The 26,530-nt window shown below is 47.3% G+C and overlaps 1 protein-coding gene across 5 annotated transcripts in view; it reads right to left on the bottom strand.

The window, feature by feature from the left end:
* Nucleotides 1–26,530, bottom strand: part of RASGEF1A (RasGEF domain family member 1A) — a 116,931-nt gene that overhangs the window by 26,809 nt on the left and 63,592 nt on the right. For 2 of the 5 annotated variants that reach the window (XM_081074458.1, XM_081074459.1), the window contains exon 1: nt 1,885–1,985. The exons of 2 other annotated variants lie outside the window; for them this stretch is intronic. In XM_081074458.1, coding sequence (XP_080930584.1) covers nt 1,885–1,902 — 18 coding nt within the window. In that variant the 5' untranslated portion in view covers nt 1,903–1,985. Of the gene's footprint in view, nt 1–1,647; nt 1,669–1,884; nt 1,986–26,530 lie in introns of those variants that run through there. One more of the 5 variants, XM_081074462.1, reaches the window with a different exon arrangement.

The following is a 26,530-nucleotide window of genomic DNA, read 5'->3' as shown; positions in this document are numbered from 1 at the left end:
GCATGCAGCCTGCAGGTGATGCTGTCCCCAGCACTCCTGCACCTCAACCAGCCCCCAAGGCACAAAGCAGCCATGTGGACACCAGATGGAGGTGCTCCCTCAACTCACATCTGTCTCCTGGTGGAGCTCACACGAAGGCTCTCCTTCCCACCCCACCCCCATCCCCTGCAGGAGGCCCAGCAAGGCAGAGGCGTAGTGCTTGGGCAGACTGGGCCCAGGGCCAGGCTGTCCTGAGACAGCAGGTACAGGTGTAGGCCATGTGGTCAGGAAGCCACAAGGGGTCCACAAGGGAGCAAAGTGAGGCTCCAAATGAGAGCTCCAGGCCAGACTTACCCCCAAACTTCAGACTGCCCACCCCACTGCCAGGTGACATCTCTCCAGGGCTGTCAAACTGTCTCTGCCTCCCACCCACCCCCACCAGCTCCACCTGCATCCTTTCCCCCCTCTGCTCAGGGGAACGCTCTCCTTCCCAGAGTGGCCTGCCTCCTCTCCATCTGCTGCTCCACACCTGTGCCATGAGCAAGGCCTCATGCTTCACCTTCAGAGCGTATCCGAGTGGGCCCTTCTCTCCTCCTCCATTGCTACCCCCTGGTCTGAGTCCCGGGCCACATGCTGGCTCCAATGTCCTCTCACCACTGAGAGTCCTCTCACACTGGTCCCTGGACATGCAGGAGGTTTCCCCTTCAAAGTCCTGCCTGACTTTTCCCGGGGTGCCCCTCTACTCCCACTGCTACACATCTCCCTCCCTCCCCTCCATCAGGTCCTCGTGCACAGGTCACACATGCTGAGGCCTCCCTGGACGGCCCCACCCAAGGTACAAACAGCACCCCCACACTGGTAGTCAGTACTCTGGGCAGCAAAATGTCAGACCCCTGCGTGCCAGGCTGAGCAGGACTGTCATTACTGGTCCCAGTGACACCCTCCTCTGGTGCCCCCATCTGCACTGGGCTGTCAATTCCATGCCCAGGGGGCTTGGACCAGCAGGAGGGCACGATGTCTGGATCACACTGCTGAGCAAATCTCAAAAGGAGGGTTTCAATACACAGCCATGAAGATGCAACACTGCCTCATGCTCAGGACTCATCCTAGCACAGGTTGTCCGCCTCGCTTCCAGTGGAGAAAGTTGCCCCTCACCCTGGAGCCCACTCACCTTGAGCCCCACCCTGGATTCCACCCTCCTGAAAGACACAGACATTTGTGGGCCCACATAGGCCCGATCCTGCCCCCACAAACGCCTCCTCCTCTCTCTTTCACATGCACCCCATATATATACATGCCCCCATTTTCACATACTCTCACTCTCACCCACACATCACCCAAACACCACTCACGTGCCCTTTTCATGACAGACCTCCCCATCTCCCTGCACCTCCTCCAGGGCAAACAGGTGGTTCTGGGGAAGGACCCACGGTCATCTTGTCTCTTACAAGCCTTACTGTGTCATTTCCAGGGCAGCCACCCTCTTGAGGGCCCTGCTGTGGGGACTACTGCCTCCTGCCTCCCCTGGCCCTGTTCATCCCACGGGGTTCCCACCAGGTTTGCTGATGCCCTCAGCCACAGCTGATCACTGGCGTCAGCAGGACCTGTCAGGAAGGGCAGTGACAGCCTCGGCCATCCCACTCGTTCTGAGCCCTGGGCGCCGCCCACCTGGCAGCAGGTGCCCCCGTGGAGAAAGCAGAGGAAGCGGTTTTCAAGCACAGGCTCTCTCCAGGACAGACCAGAGATTTTCGGGATGGTCGCACTCCTCCAGCGGGGCAGCGCAGAACAACCCCTCCGTTCCCCCGCCCCACACACTGCGCTTCCGCGGCGATCCAGGGGTTGCCCTGGAGCTCGCCTACGTCGCCGCCTCCCGGACCCGCTGCGTGTCACTCACTGCAGCCCTACCTGAGGCTCCAGAAACATCCTGGCCGCCTGTTCCCCTCGCTGTCCCCGGCGCAGCAGGCGTCCCGCGTGCAGCAGCTCTTCTCCTCGCGCGCAGAAGCTCCCGCCCCCCACCCCCCACGCCGCCCGCGGACTTCCCCATTCGCGCCTCCCGAGGGGCGGGGCCGGGGGGGGGTTACTGCGGGGGCCGGGGGCGGGGCCGGGGGCCGGGGAAACGCTGGGCGGGGGGGGGGGCAGGTGAGGCCCGGCCCGGAAAGGGGCGGAGCCTGGGTCGGGGCGGAGTCCGGGGGTTGGGACGGGGCGGGGCAGGAAGACCGCAGGGAAGGCGCAAGAGTTGCGGGCGACGACCTGCACAACCGGGGCGCAGGACGAGGAATGGCCCCCGCGCGGGCCGTGGCGGGGAGTCGGTGCTGGGTGCGCCAGTCCGGCTGTGCCACCGGACGAAGGGGCGCTGTGGGCGGAGCTCAGCGCCGGACGGGAAAGGTCGTGTGGGGGAGATCGCGCTCTCAGAGAGCCCCTAAGACCCCACCTTCTCCTTCGAGCCTCACTTCCTCCTCCCGGACTTCACCTCAACAGCGCTTCATCTTAGATGTCCACTACAGAGCTACGGCAGTTGCTTTGACTTGAATGCTTCCCCTGAAGGGGCTCTCACTCCACACAGCTCTGGCTCGAGCGTCACGTGGAACTCTGTCCTTCCATTTCCTTGACTGAACTCGGAGACAGCAGCAGCTGTTTTTGTGGGAGGACTAATCTGAGACACGACATGGGGCGGGCCTGGCACCTGACGCAGTGAGGCCTCATTCCCCACCCCCACCCCAGGAGCCCCAGCAATCCACAGGCATCCTGTCAGATGACAGGTCTCCCCCTCCACCATGTTCCTGCGGGGGGGCCCCCAACCCAGCTCTAACAATTTGCATGGAAAAAATTGACTGACCGAAGAGCGCCCTCTCTGGGAGACCTGGAACTGGAGAGCCCAGAGGCCAAACTGCCAGAGGGAGCTGTGGTGAGATTCTGGGGGTGCCACCACTAGAGAGGAGCAGGGACATTCTTGCTTCCTTCTAACACACAGGAGCATGGGACGCCCAGAGAGAAGCTGATGAACCCATGAGCAAGCCCTAGGGGCCAGGGGCACAGAAGACCCTTTCAGTGTCCAGCTAGGTCCTGGGATGACCGCCCTTTGTCCAGCAGCTTTCTGAGACACGCATCTCTCCTCCCATTTGCCTGCTGTCTTACCAGCAGCAAGACTTACCAGCAGGCTGAGTCTTGATAGTTATTTCTTTCTTGAGGAATTAGGGGCTATGCTGTATCCATTCACTAGCCTGCCCCAGGAAGATTCATGAGCTCAGAGACAGCTCTGTCCCCACCCCCACTCTCTCTACTAGGACTGGAACTCAGCCCTCACTGCTCCAGCACCTGCACTATTAACCATAGCCTTGTACAGCTCCTGTGGGTGGGCCATGGGGGCAGGGAGGGGCACCAGACAGAAACAGCCCAGTGGCCCCTTAAGCTTTCACACTGCCCTTCTCCCCTGCGGCTTCTGCACCTCATTTCAGGCATGCTGGAGGATGCAAAACTCAGTGGCCTCTGCAGGTGACTTGTGCCACCAGAGCCAGTCTGGGCACTTGGTTGCTGGGCCTGCATGGCCATCCCACCCCTTCAGACAGCTCCAGAGCACCAAGAAGGGTGAGCCCTAGGGTCTTGCCCTGGAGAAGCCTGCCAGGCACCTACCCTTGCTGTCCTCAGCCCTGTCCTGCAGCCCTGCAGTACATCTGGACCCTAAGGTGGCGACAGTATTGTCTCGGGAGTCCATGTGGGCAGCTAACACCCCTGCTGCTGCCGGCACCCAGAGGAGGCCTTCCCTTCTGCTTCTCTAGATGTCACAGCCAGAGGAGGTGGCTGAATTGACATGCACCCCCAGGGTACCATCCCCTATGGTCACAGAGCCATTTCCTATGTGTGCATACCCACAGAATTCACCAGCATCCCCAAGGGCTTCCCAGCAGGATGGAGAGGCCACCTGCCTGTTGTCTCTGCCACAGGAGCGTCCTTGCAGACACGGATGGCGCTCTCTGCTCACAGGTGTGAGCTCGGCATTCATGTGTGTAACCTGGTCTACATCTACCTCTTTCCTGGTACCCAAGGAAGTAGGGAGACAAGTGTGCCAGGACTGACCCCTGCTGGGATGTTCCCCTGCATGAAGATATGGGTGGGGCTGGGCACAGGCAGCAAGGTCCTGCAGGGAGTGCTGTGGCAACCCACACAAGAACCCAGCACCTTGCCAGAGTCGGCTTTAGAAAGTAGAGAAAGAGCCAAGTGTGGTGTGTCCCATGAACACCTTTTGGGAGCTTCTGGAAAGAGGAGGCACATAAGGAGAGACATTCCAGATGATGGGGGCTGAATATGAGGCCAGGAACAGTGTATCAATCTTGTGACCATGAGAGGACACTCAGGATGGCAGAGCAAAGACCAGGAAAGCCTCATTCCAGGATGTCCGTGACCCTGACATCCTCACAAGTGCAAACACCTGCGACAGATGGAAACTGGGATAGGAGGCTGGACCTATGCCACCAGGCTCCTAATTAGTGTCCCTATTTCCACCCTTGCTGCCTCAACATGGCAGCCAGAGGGGCACTCTTAAAACCCAAGTCAGGTCCTGTCCTTCATCTGCCCAGAACCCCCAATGGAAGAACAACCAGAGTCCTAATGGCCACCCAGGCCCTACTGACCTGACCCATATAAGACCACCCATCCATTCCTCCAACCCACTCTCTCTGTGCTAGCCCCCAGGCCTGCCCATCCTCACTCTGCATGCAGTGGTCTTTCCAGATGTATGTGGACTCTGCTCCTTAGCTCCTTCTGACATGTTTACAACGTTACCTCCACTCCTGCACTTCCTCTCCCACTGAACATTTCTCCTAATGGATACTGAATTCTGACATATACCTTCTGTTTCCTTGTTTACTACTCTCCTCTAAGGAGAATCCAAGCTCCATGACGGCGGGGTCTTTGTTTCGTTCACTGCTATACCCTAGCAACTGTGACATGTTTGCACACTGTGTATATACAAGGTCTGACAATTAAGTTCACGAACTTGTTGCAACCATGTTGCTAACCTTTTTTGATGTCAGAGGATTATCCATGAATTTGTACCAACTGGACAAACAGTAAACCAAATTTACTATTTGGAAGTGCTGAAAAGGCTGCGTGAAAAAGTTAGACCAAAATGACCTGAACTTTTTGCCAACAATTCATGGCTCTTGCATCACGACAAGGCACCAGCTAACACAGCACTGTCTGTGAGGGAGATTTTAATATGCAAACAAATAACTGTATTGGAACACCCTCCTTACTCACCTGATCTGGCCCCCAATGACTTCTTTCTTTACCCAAAGATAAAGGAAATATTGAAAGGAAGACATTCTGATGACATTCAGGACATCAAGGGTAATACGACGATAGCTCTGATGGCTATTCCAGAAAAAAAGTTCCGAACTTGCTTTGAAGTGTGAACGAGGCGCTGGTGTGGTGCATGGTTTCCCAAGGGGAGTACTTCAAAGGTGACTGTAGTGATATTCTGCAGTGAGAGATGTAGCACTTGTTCTAGGATGAGTTCGGGAACCTAATGTCTGACCTCGTATGTGCCGATAGACGTAAGGTTGTTACATCTGGCACAGGCCTCATATTCAGAATGTATAAAGAATTCAGATAAACCGGGTACAGGGGGAAAAACAATGGCGGCGTGAGGTGAGCCTCTGTAGCGCTCCCCTGCAATGTACAACGAATAGGAAAACAATAACTCCACAAAGGACTTCCTGCACAGCAGACAGGCAAGACGAAGAGGCCGACTACTGAATTCACCTCCAGGTGGGTGAATCGCACGAGCGGGGGAGGAGGGAGAGGAGAAGTGCTGAGACGGAGCCGCGCGGGCGCAGGACACAGACCTAGCTCAGTGCTCGGAGCCCGCTGCTCCCGGATCTTCCGCAGCTGCGGGAGAGGGAAGGACTCGGACTGCTAGGGCTCCGCTTACGGCCCACAGGGCTGAGGGGGCAGCATATAACACGGCTAAACCTAACGCTCATGGCAGAGACCTCACGGAGAAAAGACTGAGGGAAGACGGCTGAAATCGGTGGTTTAAGCCCTCACTGCCGAGCTGAGAACAGAAGCCTTAGGCACAGAGACTAGCCGCCCCCTCCTTACCCTCCCAGAGCTCGCCCCGCCCCCACCTGCCCGGTGCTAGAAGCAATAAAGTAGCAATGTCAGATCAATGGATAGAATATTTGCTCCTCTGAAACTGTGGACCTCAGACACAGATTTGCAGCTCAACTAGTTCCGGCAAAGGGGAGGGAGCTGTGGTGGTAGTCGCCGCCATTGCTCTGGGCCACCTCTCACAACTCACACCGCCCCTGGCCCCACCTATCTAGGCGGATCCCTGCAGGAGTAAACAGAACTGCTGAAACAAACTGGCTCTGAATCTGGTGCAGAAAGAGCTTTGAAACTTCAAAAGCTCTTCGCAAACCTATCACCCTGTTGCAGAAGCCACTCCTGTAGATGTCTAGGAAGAGAAATAGTAAATCAGTGATTGCCATGAATAACCAAGGCAACAAGATAGCACAGAAAGAAAGTGAAAAGTCTCCAGAAAAGGAACTTAGAGATATGGAAAAATGTGATTTGAATGACAGAAATTCAAGATTGCAATAATGAAAAAACTGAACGAGATGCAAGAAAACACAGAAAGGCAGTTTAATGAACTCAGAAACACAATCAAAGAACACCATGAGCATTTTACAAAAGAGATTGAAATCTTGAAAAAGAACCAAATAGAATTTCTGGAGATTAAGAACTCAATAGAAGAAATTAACAATAAAATATCCAGCTTAGGTAGTAGAGTTGACCAGATGGAGGAAAGAATCAGTGACATCGAAGATAGGAACCTGGAATTTACACAGATGGAAGAAGAAAGAGACTTGAGACTTAAAAGGAATGAAAGAACTCTACAAGAACTTTTCACTCCATCAGAAAGAGCAATATAAGAATAATGGGCATACCAGAAGGAGAAGAGAGAGAAGGGAACAAGGAATATATTCAAACAAATCGTCGATGAGAACTTCCCAAACTTGTGGAAAGAACTGGATCCTCGAATCCAAGAAGCAAATAGAACACCTAATTACCTCAATCCCAACAGGCCTTCACCAAGGCACATTGTCTTGAAGCTGTCTAAAATCAATGACAAAGAAAGAATGCTCAAGGCAGCCAGGGAAAAGAAGACGGTAACTTACAAAGCAAAGCCCATTAGATTATCGTCAGATTTTTCAGCAGAAACTCTACAAGCTAGGAGTGAATGGAACCAAATATTCAAACTATTGAAAGAGAGAAATTATGAGCCAAGTATAATATATCCAGCAAAGAACTCCTTTAAATCTGAAGGAGGAATAAAGACCTTTCCAGACATCCAGAAGCTGAGGGAATTTTCTAATACACGACCTGCACTACAAGAAATACTAAAGGAGGCTATTCGACCACCATCAACAGGGACAACTTGTGGCAACCAAAACATAAAAAGGGGGAGAGTAAAGGCCTGAATTGGAATACGGGAATAGAGAAAGTAAGAGGGCTAATGAAACTGGAATACTCTAATATCAAACTTTCTTTTATATAAACTTAAGGGTAACCACTCAAAAATCATCCGGAAGTGAAATATATACTCTAATAAAAGAAGAAACAGAGGGAAACATCATAGAATACCACCACACAGAAATAATAGACAACAATAAAAAGGCAAAGAAACAATGGAGTCATAGTCTTACCAGAAAACTAAAGATAGAATGACAGGAAATCCTCACATATCAATAATCACCCTAAATGTAAATGGACTGAACTCACCAATAAAGAGACAGAGTAGCAGATTGGATGAAAAAACTAAACCCAACCATATGCTGTCTACAGAGATACATCTCAACTACAAGGACAAGCATAGACTCAAAGTAAAAGGGTGGAAATTGACACTCCAAGCAAATGGTACCCAGAGAAATCAGGTGTAGCCATAATGATTTCCGATGAAACAGACTTCAGGGTGAAAAAGATAACAAGAGACAAAGATGGACATTTCATAATGGTAAAGGGGACTATACAACAAGAAGACATAACAGTCATCAATATTTATGCCCCCAATCAGGGAGCACCAAAATATACCAAGCAACTACTAACAGAACTAAAGGGAGAAATTGACCAAAATGCAATTATACTAGGGGACTTAAATACATCATTGACAGCTATGGATAGATCATCCACACAGAAGATAAATAACGAAATACCAGCCCTTAATTACACATTAGATGAAATGGACATCATTGATATATATAGAGCACTTCATCCTAAAACATCAGACTATACATTCTTTTCGAGTGTACCTGGAATATTCTCAAGGATAGACCATATATTGGGGAATAAAATCAGTCTCAGCAAATTTAAGAAGATTGAAATCATACCAAGCATATTCTCTGATCACAAGGCTTTGAAATTAAATATCAACTGCAAAAAGAAAGCAGGAAAAAACACAAATGCATGGAGATTAAACAACATAGTTTTAAAGAACGACTGGGTCAAAGAAGAAATTAGAGGAGACATCAAAAGATACATAGAAACAAATGACAATGAAAATACATCCTAACAAAATTTTTGGGATGCCGCAAAACCAGTTTTAAGAGGGAAATTTATATCATTACAGGCCTATCTCAAGAAACAAGAAAAATCCCAAATAAATAACCTCATGTTACACCTTCAAGAACTAGAAAAAGAAGAACAAGTGAAACCCAAGGTCAGCAGAAGAAAGGAAATAACAAAAATCAGAGCAGAACTAAATGAAATAGAGAACAAAAAGACAATAGAAAAAGTTAATGTGACAAAGAGCTGGTTCTTTGAAAAGATTAACAAAATTGACAAACCCTTGGCTAGACTCACTAAGATAAAAAGTGAGAAGACACTAATTAACAAAATCAGAAATGAACAAGGGGAAGTTATCACGGACACCACAGAAATACAAAGGATTATCCAAGGTTACTATGAAGGACTATATGCCACCAAATTCAATAACTTAGAAGAAATGGACAAGTTCTTAGAAACATATAGCCTTCCAAGGCTGAATCATGAAGAACTGGAAAATCTAAACAGGCCGATCACCATTAATGAAACTGAATCAGTCATCAAAAACGTTCCCAAAATCAAAAGTCCTAGACCAGATGGCTTCAATAGTGAAATCTACCAAACCTTCAAACAGGATCTAATACCAATCCTGCTCAAACTCTTCCAAAAAATTGAAGAAGAGTCAGTACTCCCTAACTCATTTTATGAGGCCAACATTACCTTGATACCAAAACCTAGTAAGGACAACACAAAAAAAGAATACTACAGACCAATATCTCTGATGAATACAGATGCTAAAATCCTAAACAAAATTGTAGCAAATCGAATACAACAATGCGTTAAAAAGATTATTCATCATAACCAAGTGGGGTTCATCCCCGGGGCACAAGGATGGTTCAACATTCGCAAATCCATCAGTGTGATACATCACATAAAGAAAATAAAGGACAAAAATCATATGATTCTATCAATTGATGCAGAAACAGCATTTGATAAGATACAACATCCGTTTATGATTAAAACACTTTATAAAATTGGTATAGAAGGAAAATACCTCAACATAATAAAGGGCATATACAACAAAGCCTCAGTTAATCTCATAATTAATGGTGAAAAGCTGAAGCCCTTTGCTCTACGTTCAGAAACTCGACAAGGTTGTCCCCTATCACCTCTGCTTTTCAACATAGTGTTGGAAGTCCTTGCCAGAGCAATCAGGCAAGAGAAAGAAATAAAAGGCATCCAAATTGGGAATGATGAAGTAAAATATCACTCTTTGCAGATGAAATGATGCTATATATAGAAAACCCTAAAGAATCCACCAAAAAGCTGTTAGAAACAATCAATGAATACAGTAAAGTTGCTGGTTACAAAATCAACGTACAAAAGTCCATTGCTTTCCTATATACCAACAATGAAATCTCAGAAAAAGAAACACACAAAAAAATTCCTTTGCAATTGCAGCAAAAAGAATGAAATACCTACGAATAAACTTAACCAAGGATGTGAAGGATTTATATGCTGAAAACTATAAGACATTTTTGAAAGAAATTGAAGAAGACACAAAGAAATGGAAAGACATTCCGTGCTCATGGATTGGAAGAATCAACATAGTTAAAATGGCCATATTACCCAAAGCCATATACAGATTTAATGCAATCACCATCAAAATCCCAATGGCATTTTTTAAAGAAATACAACAAAAAATAATCAGATTTGTTTGGAACCACAAAAGACCCCGAATAGCCAAAGCAATATTAAAAAAAAAGAACAATACTGGAGGTATCACACTCCCTGATTTTTGCTTGTACTACAGGGCTACAATAATCAAAACCGCTTGGTATTGGCGGAAAAACAGACACATAGACCAATGGAATAGAATTGAGAACCCAGAAATAAAACCACATAAATATGGACAGATAATTTTTGACAAAGAAGCTAAAAACATACAATGGAGGAAACACAGCCTCTTCAATAAATGGTGCTGGCAGAATTGGATAGATACGTGCAAAAGAGTGAAACTGGACTGCTATCTGTCTCCATGTACCAAAATTAATTCAAAATGGATCAAAGACTTAAGCATAAGACCTGACACAATAAACTGCATAGAAGAAAACATAGGTATTAAACTTATGGACCTTGGGTTCAAAGAGCATTTTATGAATTTGACTCCAAAGGCAATGGAAGTAAAAACTAAAATAAACAAATGGGATTATATGAAACTGAAAAGCTTCTGCACAGCAAAAGAAACTATTGACAAAATAATGAGACAACCAACTGAATGGGAGAAGATTTTTGCAAACCGTTCCTCTGATAAGGGTCTAATATCCAAATATACAAGGAACTCATGAAACTCAACAACAAAAAAACAAACAACCCAATTGAAAAATGGACAGAGGACCTGAAGAGACATTTCTCCAAAGAGGACGTACAAATGGCAAATAGACATATGAAAAAATGGTCAACATCACTAATCATCAGAGAAATGCAAATGAAAACCACAATGAGATATCACCTCACCCCAGTCAGAATGGCTATCATCAACAAGACAAATAGCAACAAGTGTTGGAGAGGCTGTGGAGAAAAAGGAACCCTTATGCACTGTTGGTGGGAATGCAGACTGGTGTAGCCGCTATGGAAGGCAGTGTGGAGGTTCCTCAAGAAATTATGAATAGAATTACCATATGACCCAGCAATCGCTCTCCTGGGTATCTACCCAAAAAATCTGAAAGCATTTCTCTATAGAGACACGTGTACTCCAATGTTCATTGCAGCTTTGTTTATGGTGGCCAAGACATAAAAACAACCAAAATGTCCTTCAATAGATGAATGGATAAAGAAGTTGTGGTATATATACACGATGGAATACTATTCGGCGTTAAGGAAAGATGATATAGGAACATTTGTGACAACATGGGTGGATCTTGAGAGTATAATGCTAAGTGAAATAAGTCACACAGAAAAAGAAGAGAACCCTATGATTTCACTGATATGTGGTATATAAACCAAAAACAACAAAAGAAGAAGACAAACAAATGAGAAACAAAAACTCATAGACACAGACAATAATTTAGTGGTTACCAGAGGGTAAGGGGGTGGGGAGTGGGTGATGAGGGTAAGGGGGATCAAATATATGGTGATGGAAGGAGAACTGACTCTGGGTGGTGAACACACAATGGGATTTATAGATGATGTAATACAGAATTGTACACCTGAAATCTACGTAATTTTACTAACAATTGTCACCCCAATAAATTTTAATTAAAAAAAAAGAATTCAGATAAACCAAAAGTCAGAAGATCCAATTTATTTTAAATGGGCAAAAGACTTAAAGAGGTAGGTAACAAAAAAAGGATATCCAAAAGGGTGATAAACATAAGAAAATAAATTCAACTTCACTAGTCATCAGGGGACGGGAAATTAAAACCACGGTGTGACACTGCCATACACCCACTAGAGTGGCTAAAATGAAAAGGCAGAAAACGCCAGGTGCTGACGAAAATGTGACCCTATGGAAACCCCCAACCACTGGTGGGAACATGAACTGGTAAAGCCACGTGGGAGGTGGTCCAGCAGATGGTCTGCCCTGAACTCCTAGGTTGTAGACCAGCCAGAAATGCTTACGCACTCACAGCACAAGACACATCCTGGAGCGTCCAGAGCAGCACTGTTCGTGATGGCTAAAATCTGGGAACCATCCGGCTGCTCTCAACAGAGAGCTGCAGTGTATTTGCTCAGTGGAGCACCCACAGCAATGACAACAGATGGAGACAACCACCGAAAGGACCATCCCACTCCCATCACGTGGGGCACAGGAAACAGGCACTAAAGAACCTCCCATCAGGATCCCAAACAAGTCCAGCTGGGGTGGGGGAGAAGGTGCAGGACTCGGAGCCAGCTACCTACTACTCACCACGTGAAAAATCACTAAGCTGCAAACTTACGACTCACGCATTTTTCTATATATACACTATGCTTCAAAACAATTTGTTTAAAAACAAAAGTTGATAAATAAAGGCCTCTCCAGGTCTGCTGTGGGCTACACCACAGAGAAGCTGACTTAGGGAAAGGAGCATTTTTTTTTATTGGGGTAACAATTGTTAATGAAATTACATAATTTCAGGTGTACAATTCTGTATTACATCATCTATAAATCCCATTGTGTGTTCACCACCCAGAGTCAGTTCTCCTTCCATCACCATATATTTGATCCCCCTTACACTCATATCCCTCCCCCCACCCCCCTTACCCTCTGATCACCACTAAACCATTGTCTGTGTCTATGAGTTTTTGTCTCTCATTTGTTTGTCTTGTTTTTGGTTTATATACCACATATCAGTGAAATCATAGGGTTCTCTGCTTTTTCTGTCTGACTTATTTCACTTAGCATTATACTCTCAAGATCCATCCATGTTGTCACAAATGTTCCTATATCATCTTTCCTTAACGTTGAATACTATTCCATTGTGTATATATACCACAACTTCTTTATCCATTCATCTATTGAAGGACATTTTGGTTGTTTCCATGTCTTGGCCACCATAAACAAAGCTGCAATGAACATTGGAGCACACATGTCTTTATGTATAAATGATTTCAAATTCTTTGGGTAGATACCCAGGAGAGGGATTGCTGGGTCATATGGTAATTCTATTTGTAATTTTTTGAGGAACCTCCACACTGCCTTCCATAGCGGCTGCACCAGTCTGCATTCCCACCAACAGTGTATGAGGGTTCCTTTTTCTCACAGCCTCTCGAACACTTGTTGCTATTTGTCTTGTTGATGATAGCCATTCTGACTGGGGTGAGGTGATATCTCATTGTGGTTTTTATTTGCATTTCTCTGATGATTAGTGATGTTGACCATTTTTTCATATGTCTATTTGCCATTTGTATGTCGTCTTTGGAGAAATGTCTCTTCAGGTCCTCTGCCCATTTTTCAATTGGGTTGTTTGTTTTTTTGGTTGTTGAGTTTCATGTGTTGCTTGTATATTTGGATATTAGACCCTTATCAAAGGAACGGTTTGCAAAAATCTTCTCCCATTCAGTCGGTTGCCTCTTTATTTTGTTGATGGTTTCTTTTGCTGTGCAGAAACTTTTAAGTTTCATATAGTCCCATTTGTTTATTTTAGCTTTTACGTCCATTGCCTTTGGAGTCAAATTCATAAAATGCTCTTTGAACCCAAGGTCCATAAGTTTAGTACCTATGTTTTCTTCTATGCAGTTTATTGTGTCAGGTCTTATGCTTAAGTCTTTGATCCATTTTGAATTAATTTTGGTACATGGTGACAGATAGCAGTCCAGTTTCATTCTTTTTACGTGGCTATCCAATTCTGCCAGCACCATTTATTGAAGAGGCTGTGTTTCCTCCATTGTATGTTTTTAGCTTCTTTGTCAAAAATTATCTGTCCATATTTATGTGGTTTTATTTCTGGGTTCTCAATTCTATTCCATTGGTCTATGTGTCTGTTTTTCCGCCAATACCAAGCAGTTTTGATTATTGTAGCCCTGTACTACAAGCTAAAGTCAGGCAGTGTGATACCTCCAGTATTGTTCTTTTTTCGTAAGATTGCTTTGGCTATTCGGGGTCTTTTGTGGTTCCAAACAAATCTGATGATTTTTTGTTCTATTTCTTTAAAAAATGCCATTGGGATTTTGATGGGGATTGCATTAAATCTTTATATTGATTTGGGTAATATGGCCATTTTAACTATGTTGATTCTTCCAATCCATGAGCACGGAATGTCTTTCCATTTCTTTGTGTCTTCTTCAATTTCTTTCAAAAATGTCTTATAGTTTTCAGCATATAGGTCCTCCACATCCTTGGTTAAGTTTATTCCTAGGTATTTTATTCTTTTTGCTGCAATTGCAAAGGGAATTGTTTTTTATATTTCTTTTTCTGAGATTTCATTGTTAGTATATAGGAATGCAATGGACTTTTGTACGTTGATTTTGTAACCAGCAACTTTACTGTATTCATTGATTGTTTCTAACAGCTTTTTGGTGGATTCTTTAGGGTTTTCTATATATAGCATCATGTCATCTGCAAAGAGTGATATTTTACTTCATCATTCCCAATTTGGATGCCTTTTATTTCTTTCTCTTGCCTGATGGCTCTGGCAAGGACTTCCAACACTATGTTGAAAAGCAGAGGTGATAGGGGACAGCCCTGTTGTGTTCCTGAACGTAGAGCAAAGCGCTTCAGTTTTTCACCATTAATTATGAGATTAGCTGAGGGCTTGTCATAGATGGCCTTTATTATGTTAAGGTATTTTCATTCTATACCTATTTTATTGAGTGTTTTAATCATAAATGGATGTTGTATCTTGTCAAATGCCTTTTCTGCATCAATTGATAGAATCATATAATTTTTGTCCTTTATTTTCTTTATGTGATGTATCACATTGATGGATTTGCAGATGTTGAACCATCCTTGTGCCCCAGGGAGGAACCCCATTTGGTCATGATGAATAATCTTTTTAATGCATTGTTGTATTCGATTTGCTACAATTTTGTTTAGGATTTTAGCATCTGTATTCATCAGAGATATTGGTCTGTAGTTTTCTTTTTTTGTGTTGTCCTTACCAGGTTTTGGTATCAGGGTAATGTTGGCCTCATGAAATGAGTTAGGGAGTACTGACTCTTCTTCAATTTTTTGGAAGAGTTTGAGCAGGATTGGTATTAGATCCTGTTTGAAGGTTTGGTAGAATTCACTAGTGAAGCCATCTGGTCCCGGACTTTTACTTTTGGGAAGGTTTTGGATCACTGATTCAAATTCATTACTGGTGACTGGTCTGTTTAGATTTCCAGTTCTTCATGGCTCAGGCTTGGAAGGCTGTATATTTCTAAGAACTTGTCCATTTCTTCTAGGTTATTGAATTTGGTGGCATATAGTCCTTCATTGTATTCTTGGATGATCCTTTGTATTTCTGGGGTGTCCGTGATAACATCCCCTTTGTCATTTCTGATTTTGTTAATTAGTGTCTTCTCACTTTTTATCTTAGTGAGTCTAGCCAAGGGTTTGTCAATTTTGTTAATCTTTTCAAAGAACCCGCTCTTTGTCACATTAATTTTTTCTATAGTCTTTTTGTTCTCTATTTCATTTAGTTCTGCTTCTCTGTGACTTTTTATTGGTGAGTTCAGTCCATTTACATTTAGGGTGATTATTGATACGTAAGGATTTCCTGTCATTCTATCTTTAGTTTCCTGGTAAGGCTGTGACTCCATTGTTGGTTTGCTTTTTTGTTGTTGTCTATTATTTCTGTGTGGTGGTATTCTATGATGTTTCCCTCTGTTTCTTCTTTTATTACAGTATATATCAGTTTTTGATTTTTTTGAGTGGTTCCCCTTACGATTATGTAAAAGAAAGTTTGATATTTAGAGTATTCAGCACGCTTACTTTCTCCATTACCATATTCCGGTTCAGGCCTTTACGCTCCCCCTTTTTATGTTTTGGTTGCCACAAGTTGTCCCTGTTGATGGTGGTCGAATAGCCTCCTTTAGTATTTCTTGTATTGCAGGTCGTGTATTAGAAAATTCCCTCAGCTTCTGGATGTCTGGAAAGGTCTTTATTCCTCCTTGATATCTAAATGATATCTTTGCTGGATATATTATTCTTGGCTCATGATTTCTCTCTTTCAATAGTTTGAATATTTGGTTCCACTCCCTCCTGGCATGTAGAGTTTCTGCTGAAAAATTTGAAGATAATCTAATGGGCTTCACTTTGTAGGTTACTGTCTTCTTTTCCCTGGCTGCCTTGAGGATTCTTTCTTTGGTGTTAATTTTAGACAGCTTCAATACAATGTGCCTTGGAGAAGGCCTGTTGGGACTGAGGTAATTAGGTGTTCTATTTGCTTCTTGAATTCGAGGATCCAGTTCTGTCCACAAATTTGGGAAGTTCTCATTAACAATTTCTTTGAGTATATTCTGTTCCCTTCTCTCTTTCTTCTCCTTCTGGTATGCCCATTATTCTTATATTGCTCTTTCTGATGGAGTGAGAAAGTTCTTGTAGAGTTCTTTCATTTCTTTTAAGTCTCAAGTCTCTTTCTTCTTCCATCTGTGTAATTTCCAGGTTTCTATCTTCAATGTCACTGATTCTTTCCTCCATCTGGTCAACTCTACTACCTAAGCTGGTTATTTCATTCTTAATTTCTTCTATTGAGTTCTTAATCTACAGAAATTCCATTTGCTTCTTTTTTAAAATTTCAATCTCTTTCGTAAAATGCTCATGTTGTTCTTTGATTGTGTTTCTGAGTTCTTTAAATTGCCTTTCTATGTTTTTTTGCATCTCTTTGAGGTTTTTCAGAACTGCAATCTTGAATTCTCTATCATTTAAGTCACATATTTCCATATCTTTAAGTTCCTTTTCTGGAGACTTTTCACTTTCTTTCTGAGCTGTCTTGTTGCCTTGGTTATTCATGGCAATTACTGATTTATTCTCTTCCTAGACATCTACAGGAGTGGCTTCTGCAACAGGTTGATAGGAAGAGGTCTTTCTTTTGTTTTCCAATACTTGTTGGAAGAATGTTTTATTTTCTCTCTGACTGCAGCTTTTTTTTTCTGACACAGTAGTGCTATATTTTCTCTGCACTTTTCCAGCTTCTCACACAATGGGGGGATTTCCTGGGAGACGGATCTCTCCTCTGTTAACAGTACACCTGGGTCATAGGGCACCACGTCCCTGTGGGGGTGCGGAGAGCTTTTGAAGTTCCAAAGCTCTTTCTGCACCTGTATGTTTCAGCCGTTCTCTTTACTCCTGCAGGGATCCGCCCAGATAGGTGGGGCCAGGGGCGGGGTGAGTTGTGAGAGGTTGCCCAGAGCAATGGTGACCACCACCACAGTCAGTCCTGCTTCCACAGCTCCCTCCCCTTTGCCGGAACTAGTTGGGCTGCTAATCTGTTTCTGCGGTCCACCATTCTCAGAACAGCAAAAATCCTGTCCTTTTGATCTGACACTGCTACTTCATCGCTTCTAGCACCAGGCAGGTGGTGGCGGGGCGAGCTCTGGGAGGGTAGGGAGGGGGCGGCTAGTCTCAGTGCCTAAGGCTTCCGTTCTCTGCTCGGCAGTGAGGGCTTAAACTCAGTTTTCAGCCCTCTTCCCTCAGTCTTAGCTCCGAGGTGTCTGCCGTGAGCATTGGGTTCAGCCGTGTTATATGCTTCCCCCTCAGCCCTGTGGGCTGTAAGCGGAGCCCTAGCAGTCCGAGTCCTTCCCTCTCCCGCAACGGCGGTAGTTCCGGGAGCAGCGGGCTCCGAGCACTGAGCTCGGTCTGCGTCCTGCGCCGGCACAGCTCCGTCCCCACACTTCTCCCCTCCCTCCTCCCCAGCTTGCGTGATTCGCCCACCTGGCGGTGAATTCAGTAGTGGACCTCTTCGTCTTGCCTGTGTGCTCTACAGGGAGTCCTTTGTGGAGTTATTGTTGTCCGATTAGTTGTAAATTCCAGGAGAGCGTTACAGAGGCTCACCTCACGCCGCCATTTTGATCCGGAGTCCGGGAAGGAGCATTTTGAGGACACGAGCCTTGGCCTCTCTCTCCTCTGCCCCCAGACCAAAGCGCCTACTCCCTCCTTTACAAAGGCACAGCCTGCAAGATTTGGGTTTTGGAAGATGGAAGTTGGCCTGAGACAAGGGGCCTGATCTTGCAGAACAGGAATTGGGGACCCCAGGGCCCCACAGTGGTGTTGATAAGGATCAGACAAAGACCGTGCAGACCAAGGCCTCTGAGTCTTGGGTTCCAGGGTAGCGAGGCCGGGGGGCAGGGCTGCCAGCAGGTAGCAGGGGTGAGAGTCTATATGGCACCCATGGAACCACGCAGGAGCGAGTATTGAGGGCGAGAGGACAGGGCAGTGGGGCTCTGCCTCCTGTACTGGCTCTCCCCGCCCCCGCCCTGCGCCCCTACCCCCACCCTATTGCCTGACTGGGGCCATGCCCACTTCACCAATCACTTCATCCCCCAGGGTAACAGTGCAGGCAGAGTTTGGGCTCCACCCTTGAGTATGATGGGCCATGCCTCTGAGTTATTGATTCCTCGGTATCATGCAGGGTTCAGGACACCCAACTCACAGGGTGGCTGGCAAACACAAATCAAAATGAACCAAACATTTGGTGACCTCTGGCAAGTTCTCAGTTTCTAGTTCCCAGGGCTGCCACAACTGTCCAGAGGCTGCCTGTCCTCAGGGATGGTCTACTGAGAGAACCTGCTAAGAGCAGGAACCCTCTGGGATATGGTGTAGCCCAGGGGCCTACAGCACTCTTGGAGTGGTCACGGGTCAGGCTGTGGCCTTCACACCCCAGCTCACCTGTGAGTTCCATGGCAGGCATGTCCACCACGAGGGGGAAGGGTGGGGAGTGCCCCAAGGGACCTGGACCAGCTGGGCACGATTTGATGTCTACTGGGGAACCCATACAGGCCTCCACATTTCCCTAACACTATTCCATCAATAGTCCCTTTTAGAGAATAATATTCTAAACAAAGAAATCACCAATGGTTTTAGTAGCACCACAGCAAAAGTATGTGTTAGGAGCAGAGTTGCGGGGGGACAGCTGACCCCACTGACGCCCCCTCATATCACACTGGTCACTGTTCTGCCCAAATAAATGACCCCAACAGGGGAGGAACTTCACGGGCCTCTCCTCACAGCTTCACTTGCCCTTTGGTTGTGGCCTCCCCTGTGTTCTCATGCGATAACAGATTAGGGGACAAGCTGCCCGCCCACCCCAGCCATATAAGTAACTGCATGTGTGTCCCAGGCATGTAATTAACCGTAGCTAACTGCACAGACTGCTTGGGACAGCAGCTGCTCACTGCACGCAGGCCATTATCACTCTCCCATCAACAGGTTGGGAGCCCACCTGGTGAAGACTGGACCTCAGCCAAGCACAGGGCTGTCATGTACCTGCCCCGGCCCCCCCTCGCTTAGCCAATCCCTCCTCGTGCCTGCCCGGCCACTCTGTGCACAGGGGCCACGCACAGGGTGGCAGGAGTACTGAGGGGCAAGATGAGCTGGAAGGAAACCTGAAGCCAGGGGCAGGCGACAAGCCTAATGGGAGAGAGGTACAGCTGCCCCCACCAGCTTGCAGGAGCCCGGGTACAGCCCCACGTCGCGGTGAGCTCCACTGGGAATTCAGCCCTCCTGCAATAGCATGTGTGTGAAAGCCCTCCCTTTGAATACAGACGAAACCTGGATTCCCTACTCACAGATGGGCATGATGACGGGGTGCCAGGGGCCACCTCCCCTCTGCCTCAACATCCACCTTGGGAAAACAGGATGTTTACTGGAAGAGCCTGGAAAGCCCTTGGAAACCGAAAAGCCCCAATGGATGAGATGTCCCAGTACACCCTCCCTCCACTCAGGCAGGCCCCCACTCACCCTCTCTGTCCACTCTACAGCTGTCCCGGGTCTGTGTTCTAGGGCCGGGGGAAGGGCCTGAGGGGGCAGGGCTGGGAGGACACAGAGATCCTCAGGAGGGGGGACCCCGCTGCAAGTAAACAGAACTGTCTATCGACAGTGGCCGGGCAGAACTATGTCTTGGTCTTGAATAGAACACCCCAAGTGACAGAGTCCTTGAGTTCACTAACAGAAGCGGGAAAGGCCCAACAACAACTAGTAAATTGCTTCATGGCAATGAAAGCCCCGAATCATTGATTTTCATCTACAAAATCTGTAAAAATTATGTTACAGGTAATACAGAGTGCTAGTGTGAATGTTGGGGGAAGGCAGGATTGCTGGGAGGAAAAGGAGACACACGGATGCCAGAGACTGGTTTCCACAAAGCACCTCACAGAACCACCACTCCTTGGCAGTAGGCATGGGTTACAGCACAACACATCGTGTGCACATGCACGCACGTGTGACCTGTGTACACGTCTCCATGTGCATGCATTTGCACCTGTGCTTTGTGCACATGTGCATGTCCTGTGTACACGTGCATGTGTGTATGCACATGCAAGTGCCTCCATGTACACGTTGTGTTCATGCCTATAAAACAGACAAGCACACACACACTGCAGGGTTAATCGGGGTGTCTGTCCCCCACTGGCCCCTTCTCCTCAGACCCTCTTTTACTCCTCTTCATTTATCCTTAAGTGTTCCCCAGATTTTCTCCAATGAGCGTGAATGGTTCTGTCATCGGCATAACACACTGCATTTTCTTGTCCTAAAACTGGGACTTGAGGCTCCGGTGCTTCTCCTGAGGACACCGGGTGGGAGGCAGGGTTGCATCGGGAGTAGCCTTCCAAAGTCCTCCACAGGCTCCTGGAGAAAGGGGATTTGCTCTGGCCAGTCAGGTTGTGACCAAGGGAGCGAGGGTCCCAGGGCAGGTGGGGTGTGGGGAGTGAGGGTCAGAGAAGCCTGGGGGCCCTTCTGGGTGGATGTCGGGAAAGTTTGCATCAGGAAGCGCGGCTGCACAGGAGCAGCACCCTCCAGACACCAAAAATGCCTTTGCATGAAGAGTAAACAGGTGCCAGAATGCACAACTAGTTCCTCCTCGCACAGGATGAAGGGTGCGGCCAGCCCAGTGACCACGGAACAGGCCACTGCATGGCATTGGGATGTGTGTACAGGTGGTGGACTGGCCCCTGGTGGGCTGCGGACACAGGCTTGTGGTAGAGCCCTGCAGCTGCCCCTCTGTGTGCCTCAGTCTCCTCATCTGGACTGGTAATCGATAAGAGCCGTTAGCCAGCCACCTCTGATTCTGCAGAGTGAGCTCCTGAGACTGCGGGGCCCACAGATGGAGCCGGCAGAGTGGGCAGGTCCAGGAGCCTGGCAGGGGTGGCTGAGGCTCGGGGCCAGCCCCTGCCACCGCTCCCGAGTTGGGTGTCCCCAAGAACAGCATGCCCCTCAAGTTCTTGTGGTCTCCATGTAGGAAAGGCTGTGCTGTGCTGTTGCTGCTGAGCCATCCACCTCCAGCACCTTGGTCATTAGGGCCATGTGACCCCAGTGCAGGCAGATGGTCCCCAGGGCCCATGTGGGTGGCAGCGTCTGGCCTCGTGTGTCTCTGCAGCCCCTGCCTCTGGTTCCACAGGGTCCCATGAAGATCTTCTGTCCTGCCTGCTGGGCGTGCACAGTGCCCTGTCCTAGTGTCCACTGCTGCCCCCACTGTTAGGACGTTTGGCCTGGCCCCTGCAAAGGGAGGAGATGGTGCTGCCTCCACCCTGTGTCCTCTCTGGCCTCAGTTTCTCTACCTAGGCGGGGGCTGGGCCAGGTGGAGGCTGAGGTCACCTGCTCTCTGGGCACCTGCAGATCAGCCAGGAGGAGGGCAGGGGCCGTCCTGCGTATCAGTCCTGGAGAGGCCAGAGTCACTGTGAGACCCTGGGTCCCTTGTGCTTTCTGCTCTGTGGGGAGGGAGGGCCCAGGAAGCCTGGAAACAGCTGGACAACTGTAAAGTGCTCCATCACAAAGACATCTAGGTCAGGCTTCTCATTTGGTTGTTCCGGGAACAGGGAAGACCCTGGGGGACCTAACACCACCTAGGGATGCCTAGAGAAGGTGTGGTGGGGCCAGGTCAGTGACTGCCCTCTCCTCTCCTCTGCAGAAGATCACCTGGCTGCTGCCCACAGTTCTCAGAGGAGAGTCTGCCAGAGAACGCACATTTGAGATCCCCTGTGTGTGTGTGTGTGTGTGTGTGTGTGTGTGACAGAGAGAGTGTGACACAGAGAGAAAGAGAGAGAGAGAAAGAGAGAAAGAGAGAGAGAGAGAGAGAGAGAGAGAGAGAGAGAGAGAGAGAGAGAGAGATTGATTGCTCAGGACTAGCTGGCCTGGGTGAGGTTGGGGGGCAGGTGGAGGGTGGTCAAGACCAGCCTGCATTGGGAAGAAGTGGTCAGGGCTAGCTTGGCCGGGACTCTTCTCCTCCTCCTGGGCTGCTCCTCCCCAGGGACACACACATACACAAACACACACACACACACACACAAGCCCCAGCCACCAAGACATTTCTCTATGCACACATGTCCCAGGACCGCCATAGCCTCCCTCTTTGCAAGGGAAAACGGAGGCATGTCCTCAGTTGCTCAGGAGAAAGCTCACAGAGACCCACCCCTTGTACACCTTGGGAGTGACCTAAGCCCACCTCAGCCCCTGGCCCGACAGGAAGCAGGGGCTGAGAGGCAGAGGTATGCCAGGGCCTGACACAGGTGAGTATGAGTTCCACCTTCAGGAAAAGGTTTTCATCAAGAAAGGACACATGGTCTCCTAAGCTGGAGCTTCTCTGCTTACTTTACTGACTTCAGCTATTTTGGAGAGTTACATTACGCTTTTAGACAGTTCAGTTATATTTTGTTCCAGGTTTGGAGAGAGAATCTGGGTGTCTCCCCTGACCTCCTTGTTCACTGTTCCATTCCCATACCTACCTACACACAGTCCTGCAGCCCTGAAAAGGCTCCAGGGCAACTGTGAGGGTCCCACGGATGCTCCTCTAGCCCTCTGTCTCGGAAGGGGGAGGCTATCTGTGACAGACAGGGACACCCTGACAGCCAGCTGAGCATCTGCGCAGGGGAGGGGCATAGGAGACTGTCATGCAGGGTCTCAGCTCCCACACCCCACACAAGAACGCAGGATATGGTGAGGCCAAAAGGAATAACAATAGAGCCAGGGATAGGGGGTTCATACCACTATATTCCTGCTGGTGGCTGGTTGAGACACAAAAGCTAACATCCACCAGTACCCCAACAAAGGGTCTTCCTACACCCCCATCTCGCTGGTGGCCAGGCGAGACACAGGAAGTAGGATCAACACGATCCACAATGTAATCTGCTTGCTAACCGCACTTGCTAGCCGCAACCTGCCATCCACTTCTCTGCCAACCAACCAACCAACCCCCAGGATAACCATGGCAGTTATATTAGTGGCTAATGGCTAACTGGTAACAGCTAATGGCTACCCAGCCACAGCGGATGGCCATCTGATTACAGCTCATGGCCATCTAATAACCTAGCCATCACCTTTCCACGTGAGGTCGAGAACCTAGAAACTGCTCTCCTGGCTCTGTCCCCACAGGGAATGTCATGCACAGACTTATGCAGTGTCTCTGGTTCCGCTCCTTACATAAGAACACAGGACATGGTGAAGCCAAAAAGGAACACCAACGGAGCCATAGATAGGGAGTCATACCACTGTATTCTCGCTGGCGGCTGGGTTGGAGACACAGGAAGCAGGAGCCACATTATCCACAACCTGCCGTCCACTTCTCTCTGGCAACCAACCTCACTTGCTAGCTGCAATCTGCTCTTGCTAGCTCAGCCCCATCTTCTTGCTAGCCCCCATTTGTTGCTAGCATAGCCACGGCAGTTATATTAGTAACCAATGGCTCATTGGTTACAGTTAATGGCCATCCAATCATATTTAATGGCCATTTACTACCCAAGTGAGCACCTTTCCACATGAGGCCGAGAGCCTGGAAACTGCACTCCTGGCTCTGTCCCCAAAGGGGAGAGAGTGTCAGAGAGTAGGCCGGTCAGCTGACAGACGTGTGAACAGGCCATGGGCCTTTGGGAGTTGTGCCCTCCTTCCTAGGGAGGGCTGAGGTTGCCTGCCCCTGAGCATCTATGCAAAGCCAGAGCCTGTCTGGAGCCAGAGAGAGAGAGAACGACGCTACAGGCTGGTGTACAGAGACTCGATGCTACCTGGCCCTGAGGTGACCTGTGTGTGCACGAGCCCACGTGTGCTTCTGTGCACACGCCTGTTCCTAGAGCAGACACAAATGTTCCCAGGGGGGTTCTTTCACAGTCGTTCCCAGAATCACAGGCTCTGAATGATTCTGCCATACCCTTTCCTCTCACCCAGACAGCTATGGCCCCCTGACAAGCGCCTCCAATTCCTGGCCATCACTATGCAAGTGGCAACCCAGGGCCCAGGCTAGACAGGCCTATCCTGAGAATACCAAGTACAGTCACAGAGCTGAGACCAGACAGTATGCCCGTTCCCCTCTGGTCTCACTTCTCTCCTGGGGAGCCCTGTATAGGGGAGAGTGTTGGGCATGGCCTGTAGAGAAGGATTCTTCATTCTCCTAACCAGAACCAGGGCCCCCAGGAAGGGGAAGACACCAGACCTACCTGTTCAGGGTCTGTCCATGCATTCACACATTTATTTGCCTAGTTTGCTTGCTTATTTTACCCATTTTAGAATTGAAAACACAATATATGATCATGAGAAAATACTCAACAATGTAAGGGAGAAATTCGGGAATCAATAAAGCAATTAGACTTAACTCGTTTGCAGTTTGACTCACTGTATAGCTGACTATCTGGCTACTTGTATTTACACTTAGCTCATTTGCAGTTAGAGCTACCCTAATATTCAGCTGTTTTCTCTTTGTTTCTCCCCTCATTGATTGACTTAAAAACTCTGTTCCCTTTCTTAAATCTACACATACCTCGTTAATCTACTTAATCAGCAGAATCCTAACCTGGAAAGGGCAATTTCTTAATCCTCAGGCACCTGGACACCAGAGTCCAATTTGCAACTCCCTTGCAGTTTTTTTGTTTTTGTTTTTTTTTATTAGTTTCAGGTGTACAAAACAATGTAATACTGAGACATTTATCATTTACACCCCTCACAAAATGATAACCCCACTCCCCCCATCCACTATCCCTCTGACCTCACAAACAGCCGTTACATTTCCACTGCCTCTATTCCTTATGCTGTACTCCTTTTCTTGTGTGTGTGTGTGTGTGTGTGTGTGTGTGTATATATATATATATAATTATATTTGACATTCATTATTATTCAGCTTCAGTTGTACAGCGCAGTGATCAAGCATCTACACCATCCCTGAAGTGCAGTTTTTACTCATGGCGCATAAAGTCCCAGGCCACGGTAGCGAGTCTGGAGATAACATTATCTTAAGACAGACCAGACCCCAGAAAGGATATCAGTCCTCAGACCTGCCTGACCGACTCCCCCTTTTCTTTGTGTTTCTTCTTGTGTACCTACTGTGTTTCCCCGAAAACAAGACCTAGCTGGACCATCAGCTCTAATGTGTCTTTTGGAGCAAAAATTAATACGGTCCGGCTAGGTCTGATTTTCGGGGAAACATGGTATAAAGTTGTCTGCCCAGTCTAGGAACGAGGAGATGGCCTTTGGACAGGAGTCTGCCATCCTCTCAGAATGCCGGCATTCTGAATAACCCTGCTTTTCTTTCCACCAACCTTTTCTCTCGATTTCTAGCTTTTTCAAGTGGCAGGCAGCTAGACCTTAGCATGGCACCAACAGTACAAAAGATTATACAAGAAAATGTAGGTCCCCTCCCACCCCAGGCTCCAGAGACATCACTATTGACAGTTTCTTCCGTGCAACCTTTCAAAGTTTCTCTGTGTTCATGAAATTATTTACATGTACATACAGGATTCTTTTCCTGAACTAAAGGACTTACACTTCACACACTGTTTTCAACTTGTTCTTTACTCTGGGCAACTTCTCATGTCTATAATAGCTGCAGGTGTCTGGATTGTCACATGCATGGTAAGGCCCATAGCAAAAGGTCCTCAGGTATAGTATGGTGACCACAAACACTCCTCAGTGGGCATTCTTGACCAAGGGTCTTTACCCAAACATGTGACCATATTTGAAAGATAGACTCCAAAAATTAAATGTATTGAGTCAAAAATTATGTGCCTTCTAAGTTTAAAGAGATAACAGAAGTGCTCTCAAAAAGAGCATGGCCATATTACCCAAAGCAATATACAGATTTAATGCAATCCCCATCAAAATCCCAATGGTATGTTTTCAAGAACTAAAACAAAACAAAAAAATCATCAGATTTGTATGGAACCACAAAAGACGCCAAATAGCCAAAGCAATCCTAAGAAAAAAGAACAATGTTAGAGGTATCACACTCCCTGACTTCAGCTGGTACTACTAAGCAACAATAATCAAAATAGCATGGTTTTGGCAGAAAAACAGACACACAGTCCAATGGAATAGAATTGAAAACACAGAAATAAACGCACATATATTTATGGGCAGATAACTTTCAACAAAGGAGCCAAAAACATACAATGGAGAAAAGAAAGCCTCTTCAAT

This window comes from Rhinolophus hipposideros (genome assembly GCF_964194185.1).
Source record: "Rhinolophus hipposideros genome assembly, chromosome: 15".
Lineage (NCBI taxonomy): Eukaryota > Metazoa > Chordata > Mammalia > Chiroptera > Rhinolophidae > Rhinolophus > Rhinolophus hipposideros.
Note: the sequence above shows the minus strand (reverse complement) of the source record. Positions and strands in the feature narration are given on the sequence as shown.